At 44.3% G+C, this 22,704-nt stretch overlaps 1 protein-coding gene across 12 annotated transcripts; it reads right to left on the minus strand.

The window, feature by feature from the left end:
* Window positions 1–8,594: 8,594 nt before the first annotated feature.
* Window positions 8,595–22,696, minus strand: WDR53 (WD repeat domain 53). 12 transcript variants are annotated; one of them, XM_017347016.3, is made up of 4 exons: window positions 22,558–22,640; window positions 18,567–18,747; window positions 16,185–16,680; window positions 8,595–10,020 (listed from the first exon to the last, which is right to left on the minus strand). In XM_017347016.3, exons 2-4 carry the CDS (start codon window positions 18,668–18,670, stop codon window positions 9,424–9,426), a joined length of 1,197 nt encoding a protein of 398 aa, XP_017202505.2. In that variant the 5' UTR covers window positions 18,671–18,747; window positions 22,558–22,640; the 3' UTR covers window positions 8,595–9,423. The 12 variants fall into 12 exon arrangements, with proteins under 12 accessions (XP_017202505.2, XP_069928403.1, XP_069928406.1 ...); XM_070072302.1 differs by having other exon boundaries at window positions 18,567–18,649; window positions 22,558–22,598; XM_070072305.1 differs by lacking the exon at window positions 18,567–18,747 and adding an exon at window positions 12,846–12,928 and having other exon boundaries at window positions 22,558–22,594.
* Window positions 22,697–22,704: the final 8 nt, after the last annotated feature.

The raw sequence follows: 22,704 nt of genomic DNA on the forward strand, positions 1-22,704 counted from the left end.
AGGGGAGGCACGGTGGGATAAGAGGAAATGGAACTTTACCTAGATGGTGCCGAAGGCAAAGAAGGAAGCTCCTGCCCCTCCCAAAGCTGAAGCCAAAAACAAAGACTTTGAAGGTCAAGATAACACTGCTGAAAGGTGTCCACAGCCACGAAGAAGGAAGGGGGGGAGGGGGGGAGAGAAGGAGGAGGGGTGGGGGAGGGGGAGGAGGAGGAGGAGGAGAAGCAGCAGCAGCAGCAGCAGCAGTGGCAGCATCAGTGCATGTCACCCACGTTCCAGCCACCCAAGACACTCTGCCTCTAGGGGCAGCCCAGATATCCTGGGAAGAGTGCCCCCAGCAGAAACAAACTTGACCACTATGACAACATCAATCCCCTGCCCTGAGTCTGCTATGAAGAAGACAGAAGACAACACCACACTCGTGTTCACTGTGGATGTCCAGGCTAACAAGCACCAGATCAAATAAGCTGTGATGCTGATGTGGCCAAAGTCCACACCCTGAACAGACCTGATGGAGAGAAGTCGTATTTAGATGTCTCTGAGCCCAGCTGGCTAATTCTTTTTTTCTTTAAGATTTATTTATTTATTTGAAAGTCAGAGTTACACAGATGGAGAAGGAAAGGCAGAGAGAGAGAGAAAGAGAGAGAGAGAGAGAATCTTCCATCTGCTAGTTCACTCCCCAATTGGCTGCAACAGCTGGAGCTGTGCCGATCCAAAGCCAGGAGCCAGGTCTCCCATGTGAGTACAGGGGCTCAAGCATTTGGGCCATCTTCTACTGCTTTCCTAGGCCACAGCAGAGAGCTGGATCCAAAGTGGAGCAGCCGGGACTTGAACCAGCACCCATATGGGACGCTGGCATTGCAGGTGGTAGCTTTACCCGCTATGCCACAGTGCCGGCCCCAGGCTAATTCTAAAATACATGTTTTTTCACCTTAAACAAGAGGAAATGTAACTGCTACTGGATATAAGTTTTTCTTTTGAAGGGAGAGGGATTTTCTAAAATTAGATTGTAGTGATGGTGGCACAACTTCGATTTATTCTTGTTTTCACCAGTATTATAATTATTCCTAGAGTTTGAAACAGGAGTTGTCCTTTCTCTGACATTGTTAAAACTTTTTCTAAAGCCACAAAACACACATAAGCACACTAAGAGATAAATGTTTGATAAGTTTCCCCAATGTGTCAGTTACACAAAGAACAGTAGGTTAAGGTAAAAAGAACCCATAACAGAGAACAGAGGCGCTGACTCAGCCTTACTCTGGCGCTCCCTAGTTTCAGGGCGTCACCTGCCCAATGAGAAGACAGAGGACCGTGCTTCCCTAGATCTCACAGGATGGCTGCAGCCCTGTGGCCTTCCAAATTCTCCTTGAATATTTTCCTGTTCTTCTCACTTTAGGAACAAGTTTTCAACAGGTTTACGTCCTCCTTCCAAAGAAGAGCTACAGGAGAGAGCCACGCTACAGTTGAAGAGCAGCGCTTTGCCACCAGCTAATTCACGATGTCAGCACGTGTGCTCACTCTTCCTGTCCTCAGCCTTGTCTTGAGCTCCTAAATCTGAGTCGTATACTTAGACTCAGAACAGCTGGCCAAGTCCCGGGCTTGGAAGGAGAGGAAAACAAGCTAAGAGAAAGGTTCTGGGCTGGTGGGAACGCTAGCCTGATTCTTCCCATTCTCAGGGAGAGGGACAAAACTTCAGAGGCGCCCCACTGTGGGGAGCAACTCGGACTAGACTGTTACTGGAATTAAGACTTATTCTATGCATCTGCTCTCCCACAATATGGCACTGGGAGAGGAGGAAACAGCTTCTACACAGCTGCCTCCAGTTCAACCAATAAACAGCAGGACCTGCTCCTGATTGGAGGAGAGCAGCGTACTCGGCATGTGGGTAGCAGAGTTGGGATTGGTGGAAGAGGACTATAAGGGAGGAGAGAGACAACATGCACCAGGAACATCTAAGAGGAACACCTGTGCAGCCCCCGAGAGAGCCGGCCGGCGGTGTGCCGCTCCCCCGCGGAAGTGGGGAAAGTGGCAGGGGGAACCACCCTTCCACGGAGGTGGAAGGGTCGGTAGCCAACCTGGGAAGAACCAGCAGCAAACCCGGGAAGGGCCGAGCAGACAAAAGAACAGCACAGCGTCCTGTGTCGTTCCTCCACGAAGACAGGGAGCGACATAATGGTGCTGTGACTCGGATAAGAAACCTAGGCAGGGTTTAGTGTCGTTCCTCCATGAAGAGGGGGAGCAACACCCCACCACATAGGGAATGAAACCCGCAGAACCCTGTGCCACGGCTCTAGTCACCCGCCTTTCAATCTGTTCTCAGTTCAAGTGCCTGATTTCTTCATTTGCTTTCCTCCGTGAGTATAGCACACCAAGGTACACCACCCTGTGGCTTTCCTCGCCAGTCTGTAGTTATATAACCCTGATATCTGGCACAATGTGATATTCTACTATATCTTAGTTGTTTGGGATAAAATACATGACCATATTGCATTTAAGATTTATTTATTTATTTGCAAGTCAGAGTTATGCAGAGAGAGAGAGAGAGAGGTCTTTCATCTAATGGTTCACTCACCAATTGGCCACAATGGCCAGAGCTGCACTGATCCTAAGCCAGGAGCCAGGAGCTTCTTCTGGGTCTCCCACACGGGTGCAGGGGCCCAAAGACTTGGGCCATCTTCTACTGCTTTCCCAGGCCATAGCAGAGAGCTGGATTGGAAGTGGAGCAGCCGGGTCTCGAATTGGTGCCCATATGGGATGCCGGCGTTTCAGGCCAGGGCGTTAACCTGCTGCGCCACAGCGCAGGCGCCAACATATTGCATTTGTCTACCCACATATTGGATTATTTGCCCCCCAGATATAATACTTAATGAATTAATAACAGAATTCCTGAGACTGTAACTTGTTATCTGTGAGTAAATTCAGATTTGAAAGGTAGATTCAGATTTGATCAAGTCTGCTGACTCAGAAGGCATACAATTCTTATAAACACTTTTTCACTGTCCTGGTCATGATAAATCACATATTTGATGATGTACTTTGTAGAAATTCTAAGTATTAGGAGCTCTTCCTGTGACCTGTGTGTCAATAGAACTTGTTCTTACGTGACCACTGCAGGCTCTGGATGCCTCTTATTCACTGGCTGGAATGACAGGAAAATCATGCTCAACTGAATGTCAGGCCACCCTCCCTGGGCATTATTTATGGCTAGAACAAGGGCTTGATGGAGACTCTGCTCAACCCTGCCCCTTCTCCCACCAAGAGTACCAGGGGATGGCAGGGACCCTCCGAAGGCGCTGAGGAGCTGGTCTGGATTCCTCCCACATCCTCCCTGCCGTGGATACCAAATCCTGCTCCGCTGGCAGGTGACTCAGGCAGCCGTGAAGGCATGAACCTCGTTCAGGCCACTAAAACTACACACTCTTCCGTAGTGTCCCTCTGCTCTAGCAACCTAGTCCCTAAATGAACTCTAGCTCAGCGCTAGGGACAATCTTTTTCCTGAGACATCTCGCGAGAAGAGGGTTGACTACATAGGAGACCTGCTTCTGCTTGGGCTACAAGGTCCCTCTTGCTGCATCCTGCCTGTACTATGATTATACTGGAGAGTGTCCTTTTTTAGGAGATGCGTGCTCAAGTATTTTGAGATCAACAGTCATGGTGTCCCACTTTCAAACAGTTCACAAAACATACACAGAGAGAACACATATGCAATGTATTACTGGTTTTCACTAATTCTCTGCTTATAAACAGGAAAAGTGAGGTCAGGGCAGAGCTGTCATTCGCACCAAAACTACACAGGGGTCAGCCAGAGGGTGAATGACTAGTCCTGAAGGTATTTCTGCTCGTGGCAGGGAGGAATGATTGGGTGGCACTGCAGCAGCCCCAAGCTTGTGTGTTCTGGGTCACACCTGGATTGTAATTTGGAGAAGGAATATCGCATGTGAAGTGAGCATGCCTGAGTCTGCAAATGTGTGGCCCTGACAACTGGTGTTAAGAGTAACCTGCGGCATAGGCTGAGGGTTTGGCCTGGTTCACCTCAAGCTGACTATACTTTTTTCTCCCATCTACATCTTTTTTTTTTTTTTTTTTTTTTTAAGATTTATTTGAAAGACAGAGTTACAGAGAGAGGTAGAGACAGAGAGAGAGGTCTTCCATCCGCTGGTTCACTTCCCAGATGGCCGCAATGGCCAGAGCTGTGCCAATCCGAAGCCAGGAGCCAGGAGCCTCTTCTGGGTCTCCTATGCAGGTGCAGGGGCCCAAGGAGTTGGGCCATCTTCTGCTACTTTTCCAGGCCAGAGCAGAGAGCTGGATCGGAAGTGGAGCATCTGGGTTTTGAACTAGCACTGGGACTTCAGGCCAGGGCATTAACCCTTTGTACCACAGTGCCAGCCCACCATCTACATCTTTTCATGTTTTCACCTTTTCCACCTCCCTCGATTCATTGAATATTTAATGAGTACAATTTGTGTTGATGTGTGTGTGGGGGAGGAGGATTTAGGGACAGGCCTTTAGGGACCTTTAGGACAGGATTTAGGGACTGTATACTCAAGTAAAACAGGGCAGTATTCACCTCAAGCATCTTATACTCTAACAGGAAAGCAAGTGTACAAATATTATTTCTTTAATACAATCCTTTAAGATTCACAACTGAACCAGATCTGCAAAGATTCTTTTACCAAAAAGGAAATAGTTACAGGTTCTGGTAGTTAGAATGGATACGTTTGGGGGACATTTTTTTGGCCTACTATAGGTAGAGTAGGACAGATACGCATCTCTGAGAGGCGATCATTGAAGTTCCTTTGTCACTTGGGTGGACAGCTGGCTAAGAGAGCTGTGTTCAAAATGATACCTGGTTCTCTGGAAGCCTAGGCGGAGGTGCTTCCTTCCACTTCACCCTTACGTATCCTTAGCCCTCATTGACTAAAATATTCTTGGCATGCCTCCTGCACACTGAGAATTAAACTACAGCAAAAAAAAAAAAAAAAAAAAAAAAAAAAAGCCACCATTCCTAAGAAGTTGATTTTGCACATAATTTTCACACTGTAAATTTTTTTAATAACTGGTCCTTAGTTCCTTTTTTTTTTTTTTTTTTAAGATTTACTTATTTGAGAGTCAGAGTTACACAGAGAGAGGAGAGAGAGAGAGAGAGAGTGAGTCTTCCATCCACTGGGTTCATTCCCCAATTGGCCACAATGGCTGGAGCTACGCAGATCCGAAGCCAGGAGCCAGGAGCTTCTTCTGGGTCTCCCACACAGGTGCAGGGGCCCAACGACTTGGGCCATCTTCTACTGCTTTCCCAGGCTAGAGCAGAGAGCTGGATCGGAAGCGGGGCAGCTGGGTCTCTAACAGGTGCCCATATGGGATGCTGGCGCTTCAGGCCAGGGCAATAACCCATTGCGCCACAGCACTGGCCCTCATACTATAAATTTACTATAATATTTGGTTGTAGATTTTTGGGGCTACTGACTCAGCCTATAGGGTGGGCCCCTTAGGCAACATTCACCCTCCAGGACAATGCAGATCGGATTCAATCAGGGGTGGGAATGATGATGGACTAGATTCTCCTCAGATCTTGGGCCTTGACTCAGCATTGAGATGGGTTGCAGATGTAGCCCTGAAATGCCATCTTTGCTAAGTGAAAGCTATTATGTACAAAGAAACAGAGCCAAGCTAATATAGGCAAGCAGTAAGGAGAAAGCGGAGGTCAGCAGCCTCTCCCTACCATCCCACCTACTCCCCCAACACACCTCCCTCAACCTGTACTGCAGAAAACAGCTATTTCTGAGAAACCGCCTGCAACTGATGCCAGCTGAAAATATCCAAAATGGCTGCTGATGGCATTCCCCCCACCCATGACATGTAGCGAATTATGTCATTATAATAAAATTATCATGGTGATATACTTAAACCCTGCCCCAAACATGGCTCCCATGAATATTCAATTCCTTCAGATCATATAAAGGGATAATCCTGAACCTCGCTGAGTGCAGCTCACTCTCAAGTGTGTTCACACTCCCTCTCAAGTGTGTACTTTTGCCTTGCTGATAATCAACTTTATTCCTTGAATTCTTTCTTGCATAGGAGACAAGAACCTCGATCCAGTCATCCAACAAAATGATCACAGACTGGAAGTGCAAGTAACTTGCTTTTTGTTTTTTCTTTTTCAACACAACTGTCTTTGTCTTATTTTACTGATTTATTTTCATTTTATTTGGGAGAGACAGACCAAGAGAGATCTTTCATCTGCAGGTTTGTTCTCCAAAGGCCCGCAACAGATAAGGCTGAGTCAAAAACTCAACACAGGTCTCCCATGTGGGTGGCAGGGACCCAAATGACTAGAACCTGCTGGCTTTCCAAGGTGCTCACTAGAAAGCTGGAATCAGAAGTGGAGCCAGGACTCAAATCCAGTACCTCTGATATGGGATGAAGGTGTTCAAGTGATGTCTTAACCATTGCTCCAAACTCCTACACCCATGTCTTGGTTCTCTTTTTTTTATTGTGTGCTGAGAGTTTATTTATTTTTTAATATTATTTATTTGAAAGTCAGAGTTACAGAGAGAGAGAGGAGAGGCAGAAAGAGAGGTCTTTCATTCTCTGGTTCACTCCCCAATTGGCTACAATGGCCAGAGCTGAGCCGATCCAAAGCCAGGAGCCAGGAGCTTCTTCCGGGTCTCCCACGCGGGTACAGGGACCCAAGGACTTGGGCCATCTTCTACTGTTTTCCCAGGCCATAGCAGAGCCGGGACTTGAACCAGTGCACATATGGGATGCCAGCACTGCAGGCGGTGGCTTTACCTGCTATGTCATAGCACCGCCCCCCCCCCCCCCCCCCATGTCTTGGCTCTTAATGGCTTCCCTGGTTAGAGATCCAAGTGAAGCAGAGCTGTATCTCTCCTCTAGATTAAGAGAATTCTACTCCCTGCTCCCATCCTTCTCTGGATGATAATTTTCATTTTTGCTTAGCCAGTCCTAAGTGGATGTCTCTTACTCATACTCAATAGCTAAAACAATGTTGTAGTACCTTTTCAAAAGATCCTTCTAAAAACCCCAGATTGCCCAAGATTTTTCCTGACATTTTAATCAGATTAGAACCATTAGAAAAGCATATAAGCACACTATTATGGTGGCCCTACTTTCATTTCCTAGAACAGTGGCATGGAAGATACCTTAGGGGACGTCTAATTCAATACCTTCACTCTCAAATAAGGAAACAAAGGCCCCAATGGCCCAGAGCCTTGCCCAGTACTGGGATTAGACCCTAATTTCTGCTACTGAAACCACAGCCCTTTGTCAATAAACTTCTCAGGGCCAACAACGGTACTCCCTTTTCCGTAAATTCTAAGTGAAATCACTAAGCAATGTTTACTGACTGCCTACTTATTGGTCCAGACTCTTAGTTACAAGTTAAAAATCTAGCTTAAGCTAGTTTAAGGTTAAAAAAAAAACACCACCACCACACAAACAAACCGGTTTCAGGAATGGCGGCTGTTTTCATGCTCAAAATTGCTGAGTATTCTCTCTCCACCTCTAGGCTTCCCCAAGGTGGGGCACTTCCAGGTCACACCCTGTCAGTGTAGTGCACCAGCAGGACATGCCTGACTACTCTGCAACTTCTTAGATCTGTGAGTCAATGAATTCCTCTCTACTCCCTGAAAGCCAATTTGAATTTGATTTCTGCCATTTGTAACATAAGTCCCAATTAGAAAAGCTTACTAAAAAAGCTCCCCATAAACAAGGGTATTGGTAAACAGATTATCCCTTCAAAACTCTCTACGAGTAGGCAGTATTAGAAAAAAATGCAAGAACGTGCAGAGGCGACGATGAAAAGAAACTTGTATTTACACATGACGCATGGCCTTTGCTCTATCTTGTATCTTCTAATCATTTACAACTTCCACTCATTGCTCCCACCAGCATCATGTCCTGGATCGCTGCCTAACAGCCCCACATGATTCAGCTATCCTGGAACCCCTTTCTCAGAAACACAGCAGGAGGTGACCGTGAGCAAAGCCTCTGAAAGTTACACAACCAGGAAAACAGATTCCTCTTCCAGCTTGGTAAACCTCCCTTTTTTTTTTTTTTCCAATCGTTCACTCCCCAGATGGCCGCAATGGCCAGAGCTGTGCCGATCCAAAGCCAGAAGCCAGGAGCCTCTTCCCAGTCTCCCACATGGGTGCAGGGAACCAAGGACTTGGGCCATCTTCTACTGCTTTCCCGGGCCATACCAGAGAGCTGGACAGGAAGTGGAGCAGCCGGGTCTCGAACCCGCGCCCATATGGGATGCCGGCACTTCAGGCCAGGGCGTTAACCCACTGCACCACAGCACCAGCCCCGGTAAACCTCCTTTCGACAACAACTGCTGTAACTAATGCTGCATTTGGGTCAGGAGGTGGGCTTCCCAAGGAGAAAGGCTTCACAAAGCAGTCAAGGTCCTGTCCAGGCAAGTCCCGGTGCCTGCCATCTTCCTGCATCCTTACGTGGCTTATCATCTGAGTCTGGATTCCCAAGCCACTAAAACAGGAGAAAAACCTCCTTCACTGGTTTGTATTAAGAAATGAAATATGTGTAAAATGGGTAGAACACAGTCAGTACTCAATGAATAGTGATTCCAAATTTTAATGTCATTTACTACATGGAGTATGATCCAATTACCTTTCCAAATGTCTTAACATTTATACAATGGAATGGTATGATTCTGCATACAATAAACAGTTCAAATGAAGAATCTAGAAGTTTTTAAAAAATACTTATTTATTTGAAAGGCAGAGTGAGAAAGAGATAGACCAGAAGCAAAGAGAGAGAGACACATCTTATCCGCTGGTTCATCCCCAAATGGTGACAACAGCTGGGGCTGGGCCAGGCCGAAGTGAGGATGGAACTCCATCTGGGTCTCCCACATGGTAGGGACCCAAGGCCACCTTCTGCTGCCTTCCCGGGAACATCAGCAGGGAGCCCGACTGAAGCAGAGCACTACTGCTTCAAACAGGCATTCTGATACGCGATGCTGGCATTGCAAGCAGTAGCTTTCAGTGTGCCACAATGCCAGCCCCAGAATCCAGAATTTAAAAGAATTATTTATTTGACAGAGAGAGCGAGAGAGAACACTCTTTCATCCATTGGTTAACTTCTTAATTGCAGGCATCAGCCAGGGCTGGGCCAGGCTGAAGCCGGGAGCCAAAACTCCACCCAGGTTTCTCACAAGGGTGGCAGGGACCCAAGTACTTGAGCCATCATTTGATGCCTCCCAGGGCTTACATTAGCAGGGAGCAGGATAGGAAGCAAGTAGTCAGGACTTAAACCCAGCACTCTGATGTGGGCTGCAGGCATCCAAAGCAACGTCTTAATCACTATACCAAATGTCTGCCCCAGAATCTGGAATTTTTTAACCTAAAAAAAGTTTTGCCAGCTGTTAACCTGTTTTTATTGGATTTAAAATTCATTTAAGGGGTATACAGATATACAACTAGTTTGATCAGCTACTAATATATTTTGATGTCCCTTTATTTTTGTTCCCAAAAGCCAGTTCACTTTTTCTCCATGTTCAATATTTAGCTTTGGTGAAATTTTGCCAGAGTCTTCCTCTTCTGTTACTGAAGCACTAGCATTTTTACCCTGCTTGGTGTAAGTTGCTCTTTTAGTTTTCTTCCTGTGGGCGTGTTTCGTAGGGCTCTTCTGTTTTCTGTCAACTTCACTACTCACATCCCACAGCCTGATCTTCCCATCATTCCCTCCTGTAAGCAGCAAATAGGATTCTGGCAGGAAACATACCTGGGATACCCCCAATGTGTGGCCCTTAAATCCCAGTTCCTGTTCACACTTGACTCCCATCACCCTAAAGATTCGGACCTTACCATCTTCTGCACCACAACTAAAAACATTGCCACACGATGCCACAGAGACAGAGTGGGCTAGAGCAGGGTTAAAGAGCTGACCAGGTGACTGTGGGCCTTCCACTTCTTCTGTTCTATCCTCCTGTAAGTTTGTAATCCAGAGTGGCCGTGCTTTCTGAAGATTCCACAGCATCACCTGTAAACAAGAGGGAGTTACAGACTCACACGGAATGCTAGCCATTTTCTCAACTACTCTCTTATTCAGCATCTTAACAACAACAACAACAAAAAGGAAAATAAAAGAAAAGAAAGAAATCAAATAGTCTGAGAATCTGTAGAATATGTTCCAAGCAATACTGAAAAGAGATAAAACCAGACACTATCACAATATGTCAGCTAAAACTAGAATGCAGATGGGAAGACGGCATTTGCAAAACAAGATCCTGCATAACTTTTGATTAACAAACCCCATTACAGTATAACTGTTAAGCAGCTGCTAGTTTCTAAATGTCTTTCCACCCTCAACTCTCCAAGTAAGATGAAAGATTATGAAATTTGTTAATTTAATTCTATGCAGGGTACATCAGCTAAAGAAACTAAATCTGGAATATCACTGAAATAACATCTATCTAGAATGCCTTTCTGTTACATTACCCAAACCACCCAGAAAGGGGCTTAAGCTCAAATCTCTGTCCTGCAAAAAGATGTTCCGATCTGGCCAGCCCACTCCCCCTCTTTCCTATAGCAAGTTTTTTTTTTTTTTTTTTGACAGTCAGAGTGGACAGTGAGAGAGAGAGAGAGACAGAAAGGTCTTCCTTTGCCGTTGGTTCACCCTCCAATGGCCGCCGCGGCCAGCGCGCTGGGGCCAGCGCACCGAGCTGATCCGATGGCAGGAGCCAGGTACTTATCCTGGTCTCCCATGGGGTGCAGGGCCCAAGCACTTGGGCCATCCTCCACTGCACTCCCTGGCCACAGCAGAAAGCTGGCCTGGAAGAGGGGCAACAGGGACAGAATCCGGCGCCCTGAACGGGACTAGAACCTGGTGTGCCGGCGCCGCAAGGTGGAGGATTAGCCTAGTGAGCCGCGGCGCCAGCCCCAAGTTCTATTAACTGACATACACTACAGGCTTGTCAGTTTCTTGAAGATTTAATCTATCTTTGCTAATGCCTAGCATAACTCTTTGGAAGGAGAAGAAATTCCAAACACGTTTGTTGATAATTTGACATCCTGATATATTATTTGGCTCTTTTTTGTTGTTGTTCCCTTCATGATCTTGGATTTAAATTGTTTTAAACAAAATGGTAATTAAAACCTGATTTTAGTGGCTGGTGTTGTGGCATAGCAGGTAAAGCCAATGCCTGTAGTGCTGGCATCCCATATGGGTGCCATTTTGAATCCCAGCTGTTCCACTTCCCATCCAGCTCTCTGCTATGGCCTGAGAAAGAAGCAGAAGATGGCCCAAGTCCTTCAGCCCCTGCACCCACAGGAGTCCCGGAAGAAGCTCCTGGCTCCCAGCTTTGGAGTGGTGCAGCTCCAGCTGTTGCAGCCATCTGGAGAGTGAAACAGTAGATGGAAGACTTTCTCACTCCCTCTCTCTGCTTCTGTCTCTCTGTAACTCTGCCTTTCAAATAAATAAATAAATCTTAAAAACTGATTAAAAATTTTTTAAATGGATTTTACACTATACTGATTTCATTCTTTTCCTGTGTCAATTTGAAAATTAAAAAAAAAAAAAGATTTATTAATCTGAAAGGCACAGAGAGGCAGAAGCAAAGAGAGAGGTCTTCATCTGCTGGTTCACTCCCCAGATGGCCGCAATGGCTGGATCTGGGCCAATCTGAAACCAGGAACTTCTTCTGGGTCTCCCACGTGGGTGCAGGGGCCCAAGGACTTGGGCCATCTTCTACTTCTTTCCCAGGCCATAGCAGAGAGCTGGATCAGAAGTGGAGCAGCTGGGACTTGAACCAGAGCCCAAATGGGATGCTGGTACTGCAGGCAGCAGCTTTACCTGCTACGCCACAGTACTGGCCCCAGAGAAAAATATTCTTAATACTTGTGCTTTCAAAGTGAATAGACAACTTTGCTTTACCATTCAGTATCATCTCTGAATTATAACTCACAATTTTAACGGACACTAGGATAGACACACTCTTGTTTATGCAGTCAAAAGCACAGATCTGGGGGCCAGTGCTATGGCACAGTAGATTAAGGTTGAAGTCCTGGCTGCTCCACTTCCGATCCAGCACCCTACTAACGGCCTGGGAAAGCAGTGGAAGATGGCCCAAGGAGCTCCTGGCTTTGGATAAGCTCAGCTTCAGCAGTTGTGGCCATCTGGGAAGCGAACCAAGGGATCAAAGACCTCTATCTCTCTAACTCTGCCTCTCAAATAAATAAATAAATAAATAAATATATTTTTTTATAAAGCACTGATTTGAATCAACAAGATTACCATCACTATACTATAAAGGATTTGGTCTTTTCAAGGTAACTTTCCTTATGAGTACTCCCATTGGCCTAGTTTCAGAGGTAGTCACATCTAATAACTTCTATTCTGCTCCTACTAGACAAAGTCTGTTCCTGACTGGATTTATACTATTATATGTAGTGGTTAACATAAGCTAAAGTAAAAAATATCAGAAAACATAACACAAATGAATGAGTGCTGAAACTTGACATGAAAATTCTGTATAAAAAATCTGAACGTAAGGAAAATGAACATTCCAGAATCTGCAGCTTAATTAATGACAGGCACCCCATGATCTTTCACATAGAGCCCCTGTAATGCCTGGATTATATTTTCTGTCCTTCTAAGGCATTCAATCACCAACTGCACCCAAGTGCTTTTAGCAACTCAAACAGTTTTGTATTTGGCTTAAATCATCTGGTTAACAGTCACCAGATTCTACCACTTCAGAACCATTTCCAAGACTGAGAATTTACAGATTGTTCCTGCCTGGACATTCTCTTTACATTTCTTTATTCTTCCCAACTGCCAAAGACTTCCAGATGTTTCACACTCACTTTTTCAATCAGCTGTTCAAGCAGTTACCACCCTAAGACAGCTGGAGATACTGAAGAATGAAAGAGCCTGGGGCTTGGGGACCCTTGAAACATCAAAGGAAAACAGTTAGCTGGCATATGTTCAAACGTGATTGCAATTCCGTCAAAGTGGTCCTGCTCAAAACTCCTCCCCTTACAAAAGGATTTCTTTCCTATTAAAAGATTCATTTTTAAGATAAAAAGCGCGCCCTGGCTCAATAGGCTAATCCTCCGCCTTGCGGCCCCGGCACACCCGGTTCTAGTCCCGGTCGGGGCACTGGATTCTGTCCCGGTTGCCCCTCTTCCAGGCCAGCTCTCTGCTATGGCCAGGGAGTGCAGTGGAGGATGGCCCAGGTCCTTGGGCCCTGCACCCGTGTGGGAGACCAGGAGAAACACCTGGCTCCTGCCTTCGGATAGGCGCAGTGCACTGGCCGCAGTGCGCCGGCCGCAGCGGCCATTGGAGGGTGAACCAACGGCAAAAGGAAGACCTTTGTCTCTCTCTCTCACTGTCCACTCTGCCTGTCAAAAATTAAAAAAAAAAAAAAAAGATAAAAAGCGCTCCTCCAACCATCCTGATCCCCACATGTTGGCAGAGGAGATCTTACAAACTCTGAAAAAGAACAAACCTTTGCATCATTTGTTTTCAGATGCAGAAATGGGGAGAGGGAGTGAAATCAACAAGCCTGCTACGTTTCAAATTTCCAAAGGTCTTTACACAGGGTAGATACACAGGTATTTAATATTACTATTTATATATTACATACATATTATTTTGTTCCTGTTTAATAAAAAATTTGGTAGTCTTAAGTGTCTTAAATCACTTTGTTCTAAAGGTCTCTGCCTCTATGCACTTTGCCTAGTTATTTAAATCAATGTAAATCAAAAGAAATAACTTTACCATCTCTTTAATAACAAAGACAGGTATGTATAGAAAATGGCAGTAATTTAATTCTTGCCTTCCTTGAGATAAAATTTGTTTACTGAGAGAAATACTCAGAATTAATCTACTAAGAATTCCCACTATTACACTTACATTCTTGGGCTGCCCCATAGGCCAGCTATTATTAAGGTTTAGAGTAATAGTGTAGAAGGAAATTTCAATTAGAAAACTGTGGACAAAATTATAGTTTCTGCTTCAGTTAAGGAAGTAATCCTTTAAAAGAATGGTTGTGCTGTCTCAGATACTGTGCAGAAGTTAATCCACAATGAACTTTAAGCACTTTTTGCCAGGAAAATCAAAATGGGCAATTACCTAATGCAATTACCTTCTTTTCATATTTGTTTCCTAGACTTTGTCTATCAGCTGCCTGCTCTTAAAATGTCTTGCCTAGAACTAGAGACAAAATGGTAAATTCTGGATATCCACTCCCTATCTAATCTGAAGAGGACAGGTGTCACCACCATTGCATACTTAATTGTTGCCATACCTAATGGCTGATTTAATAAGCAAAGAAAAACTGGTATAGCTGAAGGATGAGAGAAACTTGTCAGAGACACTGTACAACCTGCCTACCTGCAACAGACATGCACTTGGCTGTGCAGGTGCTTCTTGCCCACTACTTAGGCAGATTATCACCAGTACAGGGTAGAAGGCCTGTAAAGCGCGTGGTCAAGAACTAGGAGTGGAAAAGGAATTTTTGGAGAGTGACTGTCAAAGGAGGCCCTACAGACATTTTTGGCAGGACATTATCATTTGGGGACGGTCACAGCATTGCAGGATACCCAGTGATCCCATCTACCAAATGCTAGCAGCTTGAAAGAGACAAGGGACAATCACTGTGACACCAAAAAAACAGACATCAATTCCTTCATTATAAGAGGTGGGCAAGGTGGAGGAAGGGGTAGTAAAGCCCACTGGCCAAGAAGATGCAAAGACAAAATCTTCGATGCCATTAAAAGGAACACAGAGTCTTAGAAGTAAGATACTGTATATTATCGGAAACACAGATCAAATACCTACAACAGTACTGAGCAGGTCACTAAAAAACAATGGCTCTCTTTCTAAAAGCCACCTCCTCCCAACTAATGATATTCTGCTTAAATATCTCATGTTACAAAGAAAAAAAACACAGCTTTGGAGTCAGAGATAAGGTCTGAATCTGTCAGGCAGTTGTGTGGATATTTAATTTAAATTTATTTCCTCATCTGTAAAAAAGGGACAACTACCTGGGAAGGTATGATCCAAATTTAAAATAATATACTAAAGCACTGGCGAGTACTAAGTGCCTAAGGTAGCTCAGCTGTACTCTCAGGAGCGAGCATATCCCACTATGGGAAAGTTTGAGCTATTGAAAACTTTTTTTTTTTTTTTTTGACAGGCAGAGTGGACAGTGAGAGAGACAGAGAGAAAGGTCTTCCTTTTGCCGTTGGTTCATCCCGCAATGGCCGGCGCATCGCACTGATCCGAAGCCAGGAGCCAGGTACTTCTCCTGGTCTCCCACACGGGTGCAGGGCCCAAGGACCTGGGCCATCCTCCACTGCACTCCTGGGCCATAGCAGAGAGCTGGCCTGGAAGAGGGGCAACCAGGACAGAATCCGGTGCCCCGACCGGGACTAGAACCTGGTGTGCCTATTGAGCCACGGCGCCAGCTCGAAAACTCTTCATTAAACCAAAATCTGCTTCCTCATGACTTTGGCTGTTTAGACCAACATGGTTTTTTTTCCCATAAAGACAACTAAGAATTAAACTTCTTCAGCTCCCATATAACGGGGTTTCTAGATATACCTACCTTCCTGATGGCCTTGCTCTGGATTTGGGCCAACCTGTGATGCTCCTTTCGAAACCCAGCATTGAGCTCTCTCCTAATCTCTCTCTCTTACTCTCTCATACCCCATCAGGCTTCCCCCATCCAACAATAAACCTTTCCTCTAAAACAAAACAAAACAAAACAGAACAAACAACAAAAACTAGCTCTGACCCTGGTCATCAATACACAGTATTTCAAGTAATTTTTTCAGTGAAAACAAACCTATCTCCTCCAACTTGTTTTTTTAACAGAGTTTGTAGAGAAAAGGTAGATCAACTCTGCCTTCAGCAATCCCCTTTGTTTAAATAGATGTTTAGAATCAAGTATTTGAATTCTCAAGTTTCAGGAATGTCTTAAGGCACAGAGAAAGAAAGATTAAAAGATTGATGATTACATTGTGAATAAAATCAATGAGGTTTTGTTAGGGTAGAAGTAAAGCTTATGGTTCATAAATGAGTAAGACATGTTAGCAGAGAATAGAAAATGCAGAGATATATTTAGCCTGATTAATAATTTGATTCTGTTAGCAAATCTCATTTGGAAATTACCCAAGTACTCTCTGCAAAAGCATCACCTGCATATCCAATCCACACGACACCAGGCTCAGAGGCCTCTGCGGTCGAAAAGCTACAGAGGAACAGATATTGGAATGTCTCTTCAGGGATCTGCTGACTTTCTTGTTTTCCAAGTCTAGGATTTTGATGGCCCCAGAGTCGTCAGCAGAAGCCAGCAGGTTTTCAGTTTCATTCAATGAAAGACAATTGATTTCTTCTTCATTCACATGAAAGTGGTCCAGGCAACCTTTGAGGGACCTGACATCCAGTATGCTGATTGTTTCTCCGTGTGAGGCATAGAGCTTGGAGGGGCAGGAAGGAGAAAATAAGACACTGGTAACATCATCAGCCCCTGGGAACCGTGTGTGTCCTAATGGAGTCCCATCATCACCCCAAGCCGTGAGATCTCCGCCTTCTGCTCCAGACACCACCAGCCCTTCTTTACTTGCATTCAGGCAGAGCACTGGGGAGGAATGTCCACCAGTCCACTTGACTGCCATAACGGTCCAGAAGACTCTGTGAAGGGGCCAGAAACGGAGCTATCATCTCACGTGTTATCAATGCATCATTTAAATATTTTTTTAAAAAGACATGTCAAAAAAAAACCCTCAACAAATAATAAAGATAAAAAAGACATTTAAATATCAAGTATGGGGGCTGGCACTTTGACAGTGGGCTAAGCCTCTGCCTGCACTGCCCGCATCCCATATGGGCGCCAGTTCAAGTCCCAGCTGTTCCATTTCTGATCCAGCTCTGTTATGGCATGGGAAATTCGGCGCTGTGGTATAACGGGTAAAGCTGCCGCCTGCAGTGCTGGTATCCCATATGGGTGCCATTTTGAATCCCAGCTGTTCCACTTCCCATCCAGCTCTCTGCTATGGCCTGGGAAAGCAGTAGAAGATGGCCCAAGTGCTTGGACCCCTGTACCCTCATGGGAGACCTAGAAGAAGCTTCCGGCTCCAGATCGGCTCAGCTCCAGTCTTTGCAGCTATTTGGGGAGTGAACCAGCAGATAGAATACCTCTCTCTGCCTCTCCCTCTCTGTACCTCTGCCATTCAAATAATTAAATGTTTTTTTTAAAAAAAAAAAAGATCAAGTATACCAAAGGCAGTTGAATACAGAGTTGTGTACTGGCTGGCAAATGCCTAAGTAGACTTCCCCTGCCATTAGGGACCAGGTAAGCTAATCTCTCCAGTCTTTGACATGAGAACATTAAAATAAACAATATTTATATTTAAATGTAGGAAAAAATAATTTAATTAATTATTTGAGAGGCAGAGGCAGAGAGAAAAGAGAGGTCTTCATCCACTGGCTCACTCCCCAGATGGCTGCAACAGCAGGAGGTGCACCAATCCAAAGCCAGGAGCCAGGAGCTTCTTCCGGATCTCCCACGTGGGTGCAGGGGCCCAAGGACTTGGGCCATCTTCTACTGCTTTCCCAGGCCATAGCAGAGAGCTGGATGGGAAGCAGAACAGCTGGGATTCAAAATGGCACCCATATGGGATGCCAGCACTGCAGGAGGCAGCTTTACTTGTTACGCCACAGTGCTAGCCCTTCGAAAAATTCTTTTATTGAAAGGGCTACATGATCATTATACTTTTTATCTAAATGTGTTAGGGAGTGAGCTTTGAAGACAGACTTTTCAGGTTTGTGCTGGATGACTTTGGGCAAGTTACTAAAACTCTGTGACTCACTTTCCTTCTCTACTAAATGAGAATAACATTCTTTCGTAAGGTCATTGAAAATTAGATGATACTATATGTATACGTAAAGCACATATAATACGGTGCCTGTTACGTAATAGTGCTTGACAGATATTCCTGTTGTTACTCTTCCTCTTTTTATTAGGCCATGGCAAAGAAGTACCATATATATATATACTATATGGGTGCTCTTAAAGTATAGTCCCCAGATTAGCATCATCAGCATCCCCTGGGAACTTAGAAATATAAATTGTTGGGGGGTCCAGCATTGTGATGGAGCAGATTAAGCTGCTGCTTGCAACACTGGCATCCCGTATGAATGCCAGTTCAGATCCTGGGTGCTCCACTTCTGATTCAGCTCCCAGGTAGTGCTCCTGGAAAACAGTGTAAGATGTTTTGAGTTCTTGGGCCCCTGCCACCCATGTGAGAGACTGGGATAGTTTCAGGATCCTGGCTTCAGGCTGCCCTGGCCTGGCTATTGCGGCCATGTCAGGAGTGAATCAGTGGATGAAGATCTCTCTGTCCTCTCTCTGAATCTGCCTTTCAAACAAACAAACAAACAAAAAAAAGTAAGAATACTAACAAATAAAACTTGTCAAATCAAGTTATTAGAAAAGGGTCTTCGTTATTTAAACATTTGAGATCCCTTTATATGAGATCCCATGCAAATTCTAAGAGCCAAGAGACTGAACTACTTACTGAATCTGAAGCTCTGGGTGTGGGTCAGCAGTGTGTCTGGTAAATCCTCCAGGTGCTCCTGATGTATGCTGGAATTTCAGAACCTGTGACACACTAATCATCATCTGGGGAACTGGTTGAAAATGCAGACCCTTGGGTCTTACCTCAGAGATTCATTCAGTAGGTTATCTGGTTTCAGTCCCTTTGACAGATAATAAAACTGAGTCTTAGAAATGCTAAATAATTTGACCAAGATCTCTTGGCTCCTAGAGTTGAGCATTGGATCTAATTAAAAGGATCCCAAATGTTTAAATAATGAAGACCCTTTTCTAATAACTTCACTTGACAAGTTTTACTTATTAGTATTCTTTGCAAATACAAGTAATGACAAAAACTTACCAATTCATTACTACTTCAAATATACTCACCTATTTTTAATTATATTATCATCTACTTACATTTACACAACAGGACTTAAGTACAAGATTTAGATTCCTCATCCTTTAGGAATTCCAAATATATAGACTAGAATTGCCACACATTATCACCCTGCCTTAACCAGCTATTGGTCAAGGCAACAAAGAAAATCACCACAATTCATACAACTCTAATGGTCAGGTGAAAGGAAGCAAACAAATCCACCTGGACAAATTTAATTTTTCATTTTATAAACATAGGAAGAATTTACCAAGTGAAAAATCACCAGAACTGCTCCACTATTTTCAGATGAGAATCCTGAATTTAGTCTAATGGTACAAGGATAGATTTTCTAATATTGTTTGGAAAAATCATTTAAAATAATCTGGCAATTTGTTTAAAGTTTCCATTCCTAACACAAATTTGTTTATTTCCTCTTACTTTTAGCACCACCCCCACAGGCACACACAATCACTAGATGATTAAACAAAAAGAAAAAAAAAATTCCTGATCTATTAGTAACTCAAGTAACAGAAATGTGGTCATCAAAACACACAGAGCAATTTTCATCAAGATGACAAAATGGGCAAAACATAAACATTTTTATTTCAGCAGAAGCATTGAGTTAGTATACAGAAGAAACTAATTAGATAGAGACTGAAGCAAATAAGATTTTAAGGAGAGGCTTGGAGAGGAAATGAGTCAGAGAAGGAGGTAAAGACAGGGAGCCCTGGTGGTTTGACTCTTGCTGTAAGAAAGACTTGTAAAATTCCCAGGCAGACCAAGAAAACAAGAACACAACATAATTTCAAGTGAAAGGTATTGATGTTATTTCGGCTTAGAAAGTGTCACAGTGACTTATATGACATGCAACACTATCCTACTTTAAAATATGAAATCTGAGTTAACTATTTTAAAAGGCAATTGAAGTTATAAGTAATTTTAATTGTTATGAACCTTTAGGATGTTGATCACTTCTTTCCTAAATTTTGCTATGATGAATCAACCGTAAAGTCAGGAAATCTGTCCTCTACACTCAGATTTGCTGATTTGTGGGCATACAGATTTTGTATCCCTTTTGGAATTTTAGGTTTTCTTTAAGACAAGAATGAGGCAAGTTTTTAGGATTTCTATTTCTTCATTACAAATCTACCCACAGGAGATCCAAATAAATGTTGACTGGCAGACATGAGTTTCAGAGATTTTCTAATTCTTTTCTGGGAAAGAGTACTCCAATTTTAGAGGCATGTTTGGTTTAAGGTCTACCCCCAAAATGTGAGAAGTTAGGCAATAAGTGAAATCTGTATTTAAAGGGATTATTATAAACAACACAGTTCCTATACATGTTTCCATGATGAAACAGCAGGAACTCTTGTTCTGTTCTCACAAGACTCAAGAATAGCTCTGCCTTAAACTGCATGCACCTGAGTGAAAAACGAATTGAACTTCTGATTTCTAAGACACATGGACAATAGTTACTGTCATCTACCTGTCAGAAAAATTCAACTATTAACCTATTACTGGGAATGTTAAGAAAAAGTTGGGAAAGCCCCCAAAATACCATGTGAGGCTAATGATTTTAGTCAATGTTCCTCATGCAGAATACTGATCAGTAATTTAATCACATCCTCCAAAATCATGTGATTGCTTAGTCTGTAAAATTGAAAGTACTATCACTTGAAACATACCCAAAGACCATCATCAACGTGTTAATCAAACTGCTGTGGTGGAAGGGTAGTGGAAAAAAATCATTAAATTGGAGCTAAATCAGAACAATCTTTTAGGATTGAGTTGGCAAGCCACTGTTTTCTTTTCTTCTTTCTTTTTTTTTTTTTTTTCTGGGACTGGAAAGCCTAGCAGAAATGGTTAAGTGCTACCACCCCACAGTCACGGCTCATGTCAACAAGCTTCTTTTTTCCGATGTTACCTAAAGAGTCACAGTGGTCAGTCATGTGCCACTGGGAATGACTTAATTAGATAATATATTCCTTCTTTCTAACACCCAAAGATATGACGGAGTGGGGGAGGAAAGGGTAGGGGTATTTCAGAGCCTTTCAGGGGTGGAGTGCCACTGACTACGGGGAGCAGGCCTGGTGGGGAGGGGGATAAGCAGGTGAAAGATCTGTAAATAGAAAAGGAAGTGATAAAGGTAATGTCTTCCTACTTCGAAACCCTACCTGGGTTACTTGGGGGAGAGCCTGCCACTGAGTCACCTCAGCAACTGGACTAGATTACCAGCAGAATTATGACGTGAGCACTTCGCAGGCTCCCCTCACCTTCACTGTTACACGCAGGAAGAAAGATCAGAGCTGCTAACAGCTCGGAGGTCAGTACTCTCAACACTCCTCTGCTTCACTCCTGTCTCCACTCACCCAGTTCCCTTTTCAAGTGCCCATGCCCATAAACCTGCTCATCTTGCATGGTTCTGTACCCCCTTCTCAGATGGACGACTCCAAACCCTGGACGATTTAAAAGAAACACAACTGTCTTTTCAGGTAAAACTTAGTCCAAACTCAAGAAATATCACCTGAAAGAGTCACCACCACTATAGCCGGTATAGGCCAACTCCTCTCTACAGGTTCCAGGTTTCACAAGTTCCTCCTGATGTCAAGCTGGAGATCAATCAAAAACAATTAAAGGGCTGTACCACTGGCATTACCGAGAATGAAAAGAATGTGGGTTACTGAGCTTGGTCAAAAAGACACCAGGAAAGAAGACATCAGCAAGTCATAAAACAAGTAATTACATCAGAGTTTGAAAGCTAGCTGTTCTTCATAGACCAAGAAATGGATTGCACCCACATAAAGGAGGCAAAACACTGGAGCCGACTAGGAAGGATGTTTGCAAACCTATTATTACACTTACCTACCTCATAGAGTTGTTCTGGGAATTAGATTAAAAAATGGGTCAAGGGCCCGACTATCGGGAAGTGCCTGGCTCACATCATGGATCAAGTGGTGGTCACCCTTTTACTAAACGTCCTTAAAATGCTGTCTGGGGGCCACCTAGGGAAACGCAGTATGATCAAATAATGCTCAAACTCTTCTCCTCCCAAGAAAACACCTGTAATTACAGCCTCCACGTCATTCTACTGAAACATTTAATTGAATACTTCGCCCACTGCCTTAATCTGCCTACTAAGTGGTGATCTGGGAAAGACCACATTTTGTCCAAAATACTGTAGCGTTTAATTAGTACTCAAATGGCACTTTAAGTTATCCAGTTTTTTTTTTTTTTTTTTTGGTGTGTGTGGGGGGGCGTGGGATGGTGTTCAGATGTAGCCATCTTACTTTCCGAACGCTAGCTGGGACATCAGTTCTTTTAAGTACCGATACAGGGGGAGAACGACTAGGCCAGGCCAAGAAGAGACTGCCTCAGCTGCCTAGGCTAAAGATAACCATACCGAAGGTGGCGGAACAAGGAACTAGCTACCAAGGCAAGTTTCATGCGTTAAGCTGCCGCGGGAAGCAGAGACCTAACTCTCGCAAGAAACTTCATAAGAAAAGCCACCCAGGAAAGCCGACGCGAGGCTGCTACCACAAAGAGAACAAGCTACTGGAGGAGAGCTCCGAACCCACCGGCGACAGCCTCGTACCTGCGTTTCCCGCTCCCCTCCTCGGCGCCTCGTGATGACCTCACCCGCGAGCGCCCAATCCCATCAAGCGTAGGGCGCGAGGCGCCTCAGCCAAACAGTCACATCCGGGGCCGAGAGGAACCGCGAGCGAGCTGGGCGTGCGCCCTT

The sequence above is a fragment of the Oryctolagus cuniculus genome, chromosome 4, assembly GCF_964237555.1.
Source record: "Oryctolagus cuniculus chromosome 4, mOryCun1.1, whole genome shotgun sequence".
NCBI classification, from domain to species: domain Eukaryota; kingdom Metazoa; phylum Chordata; class Mammalia; order Lagomorpha; family Leporidae; genus Oryctolagus; species Oryctolagus cuniculus.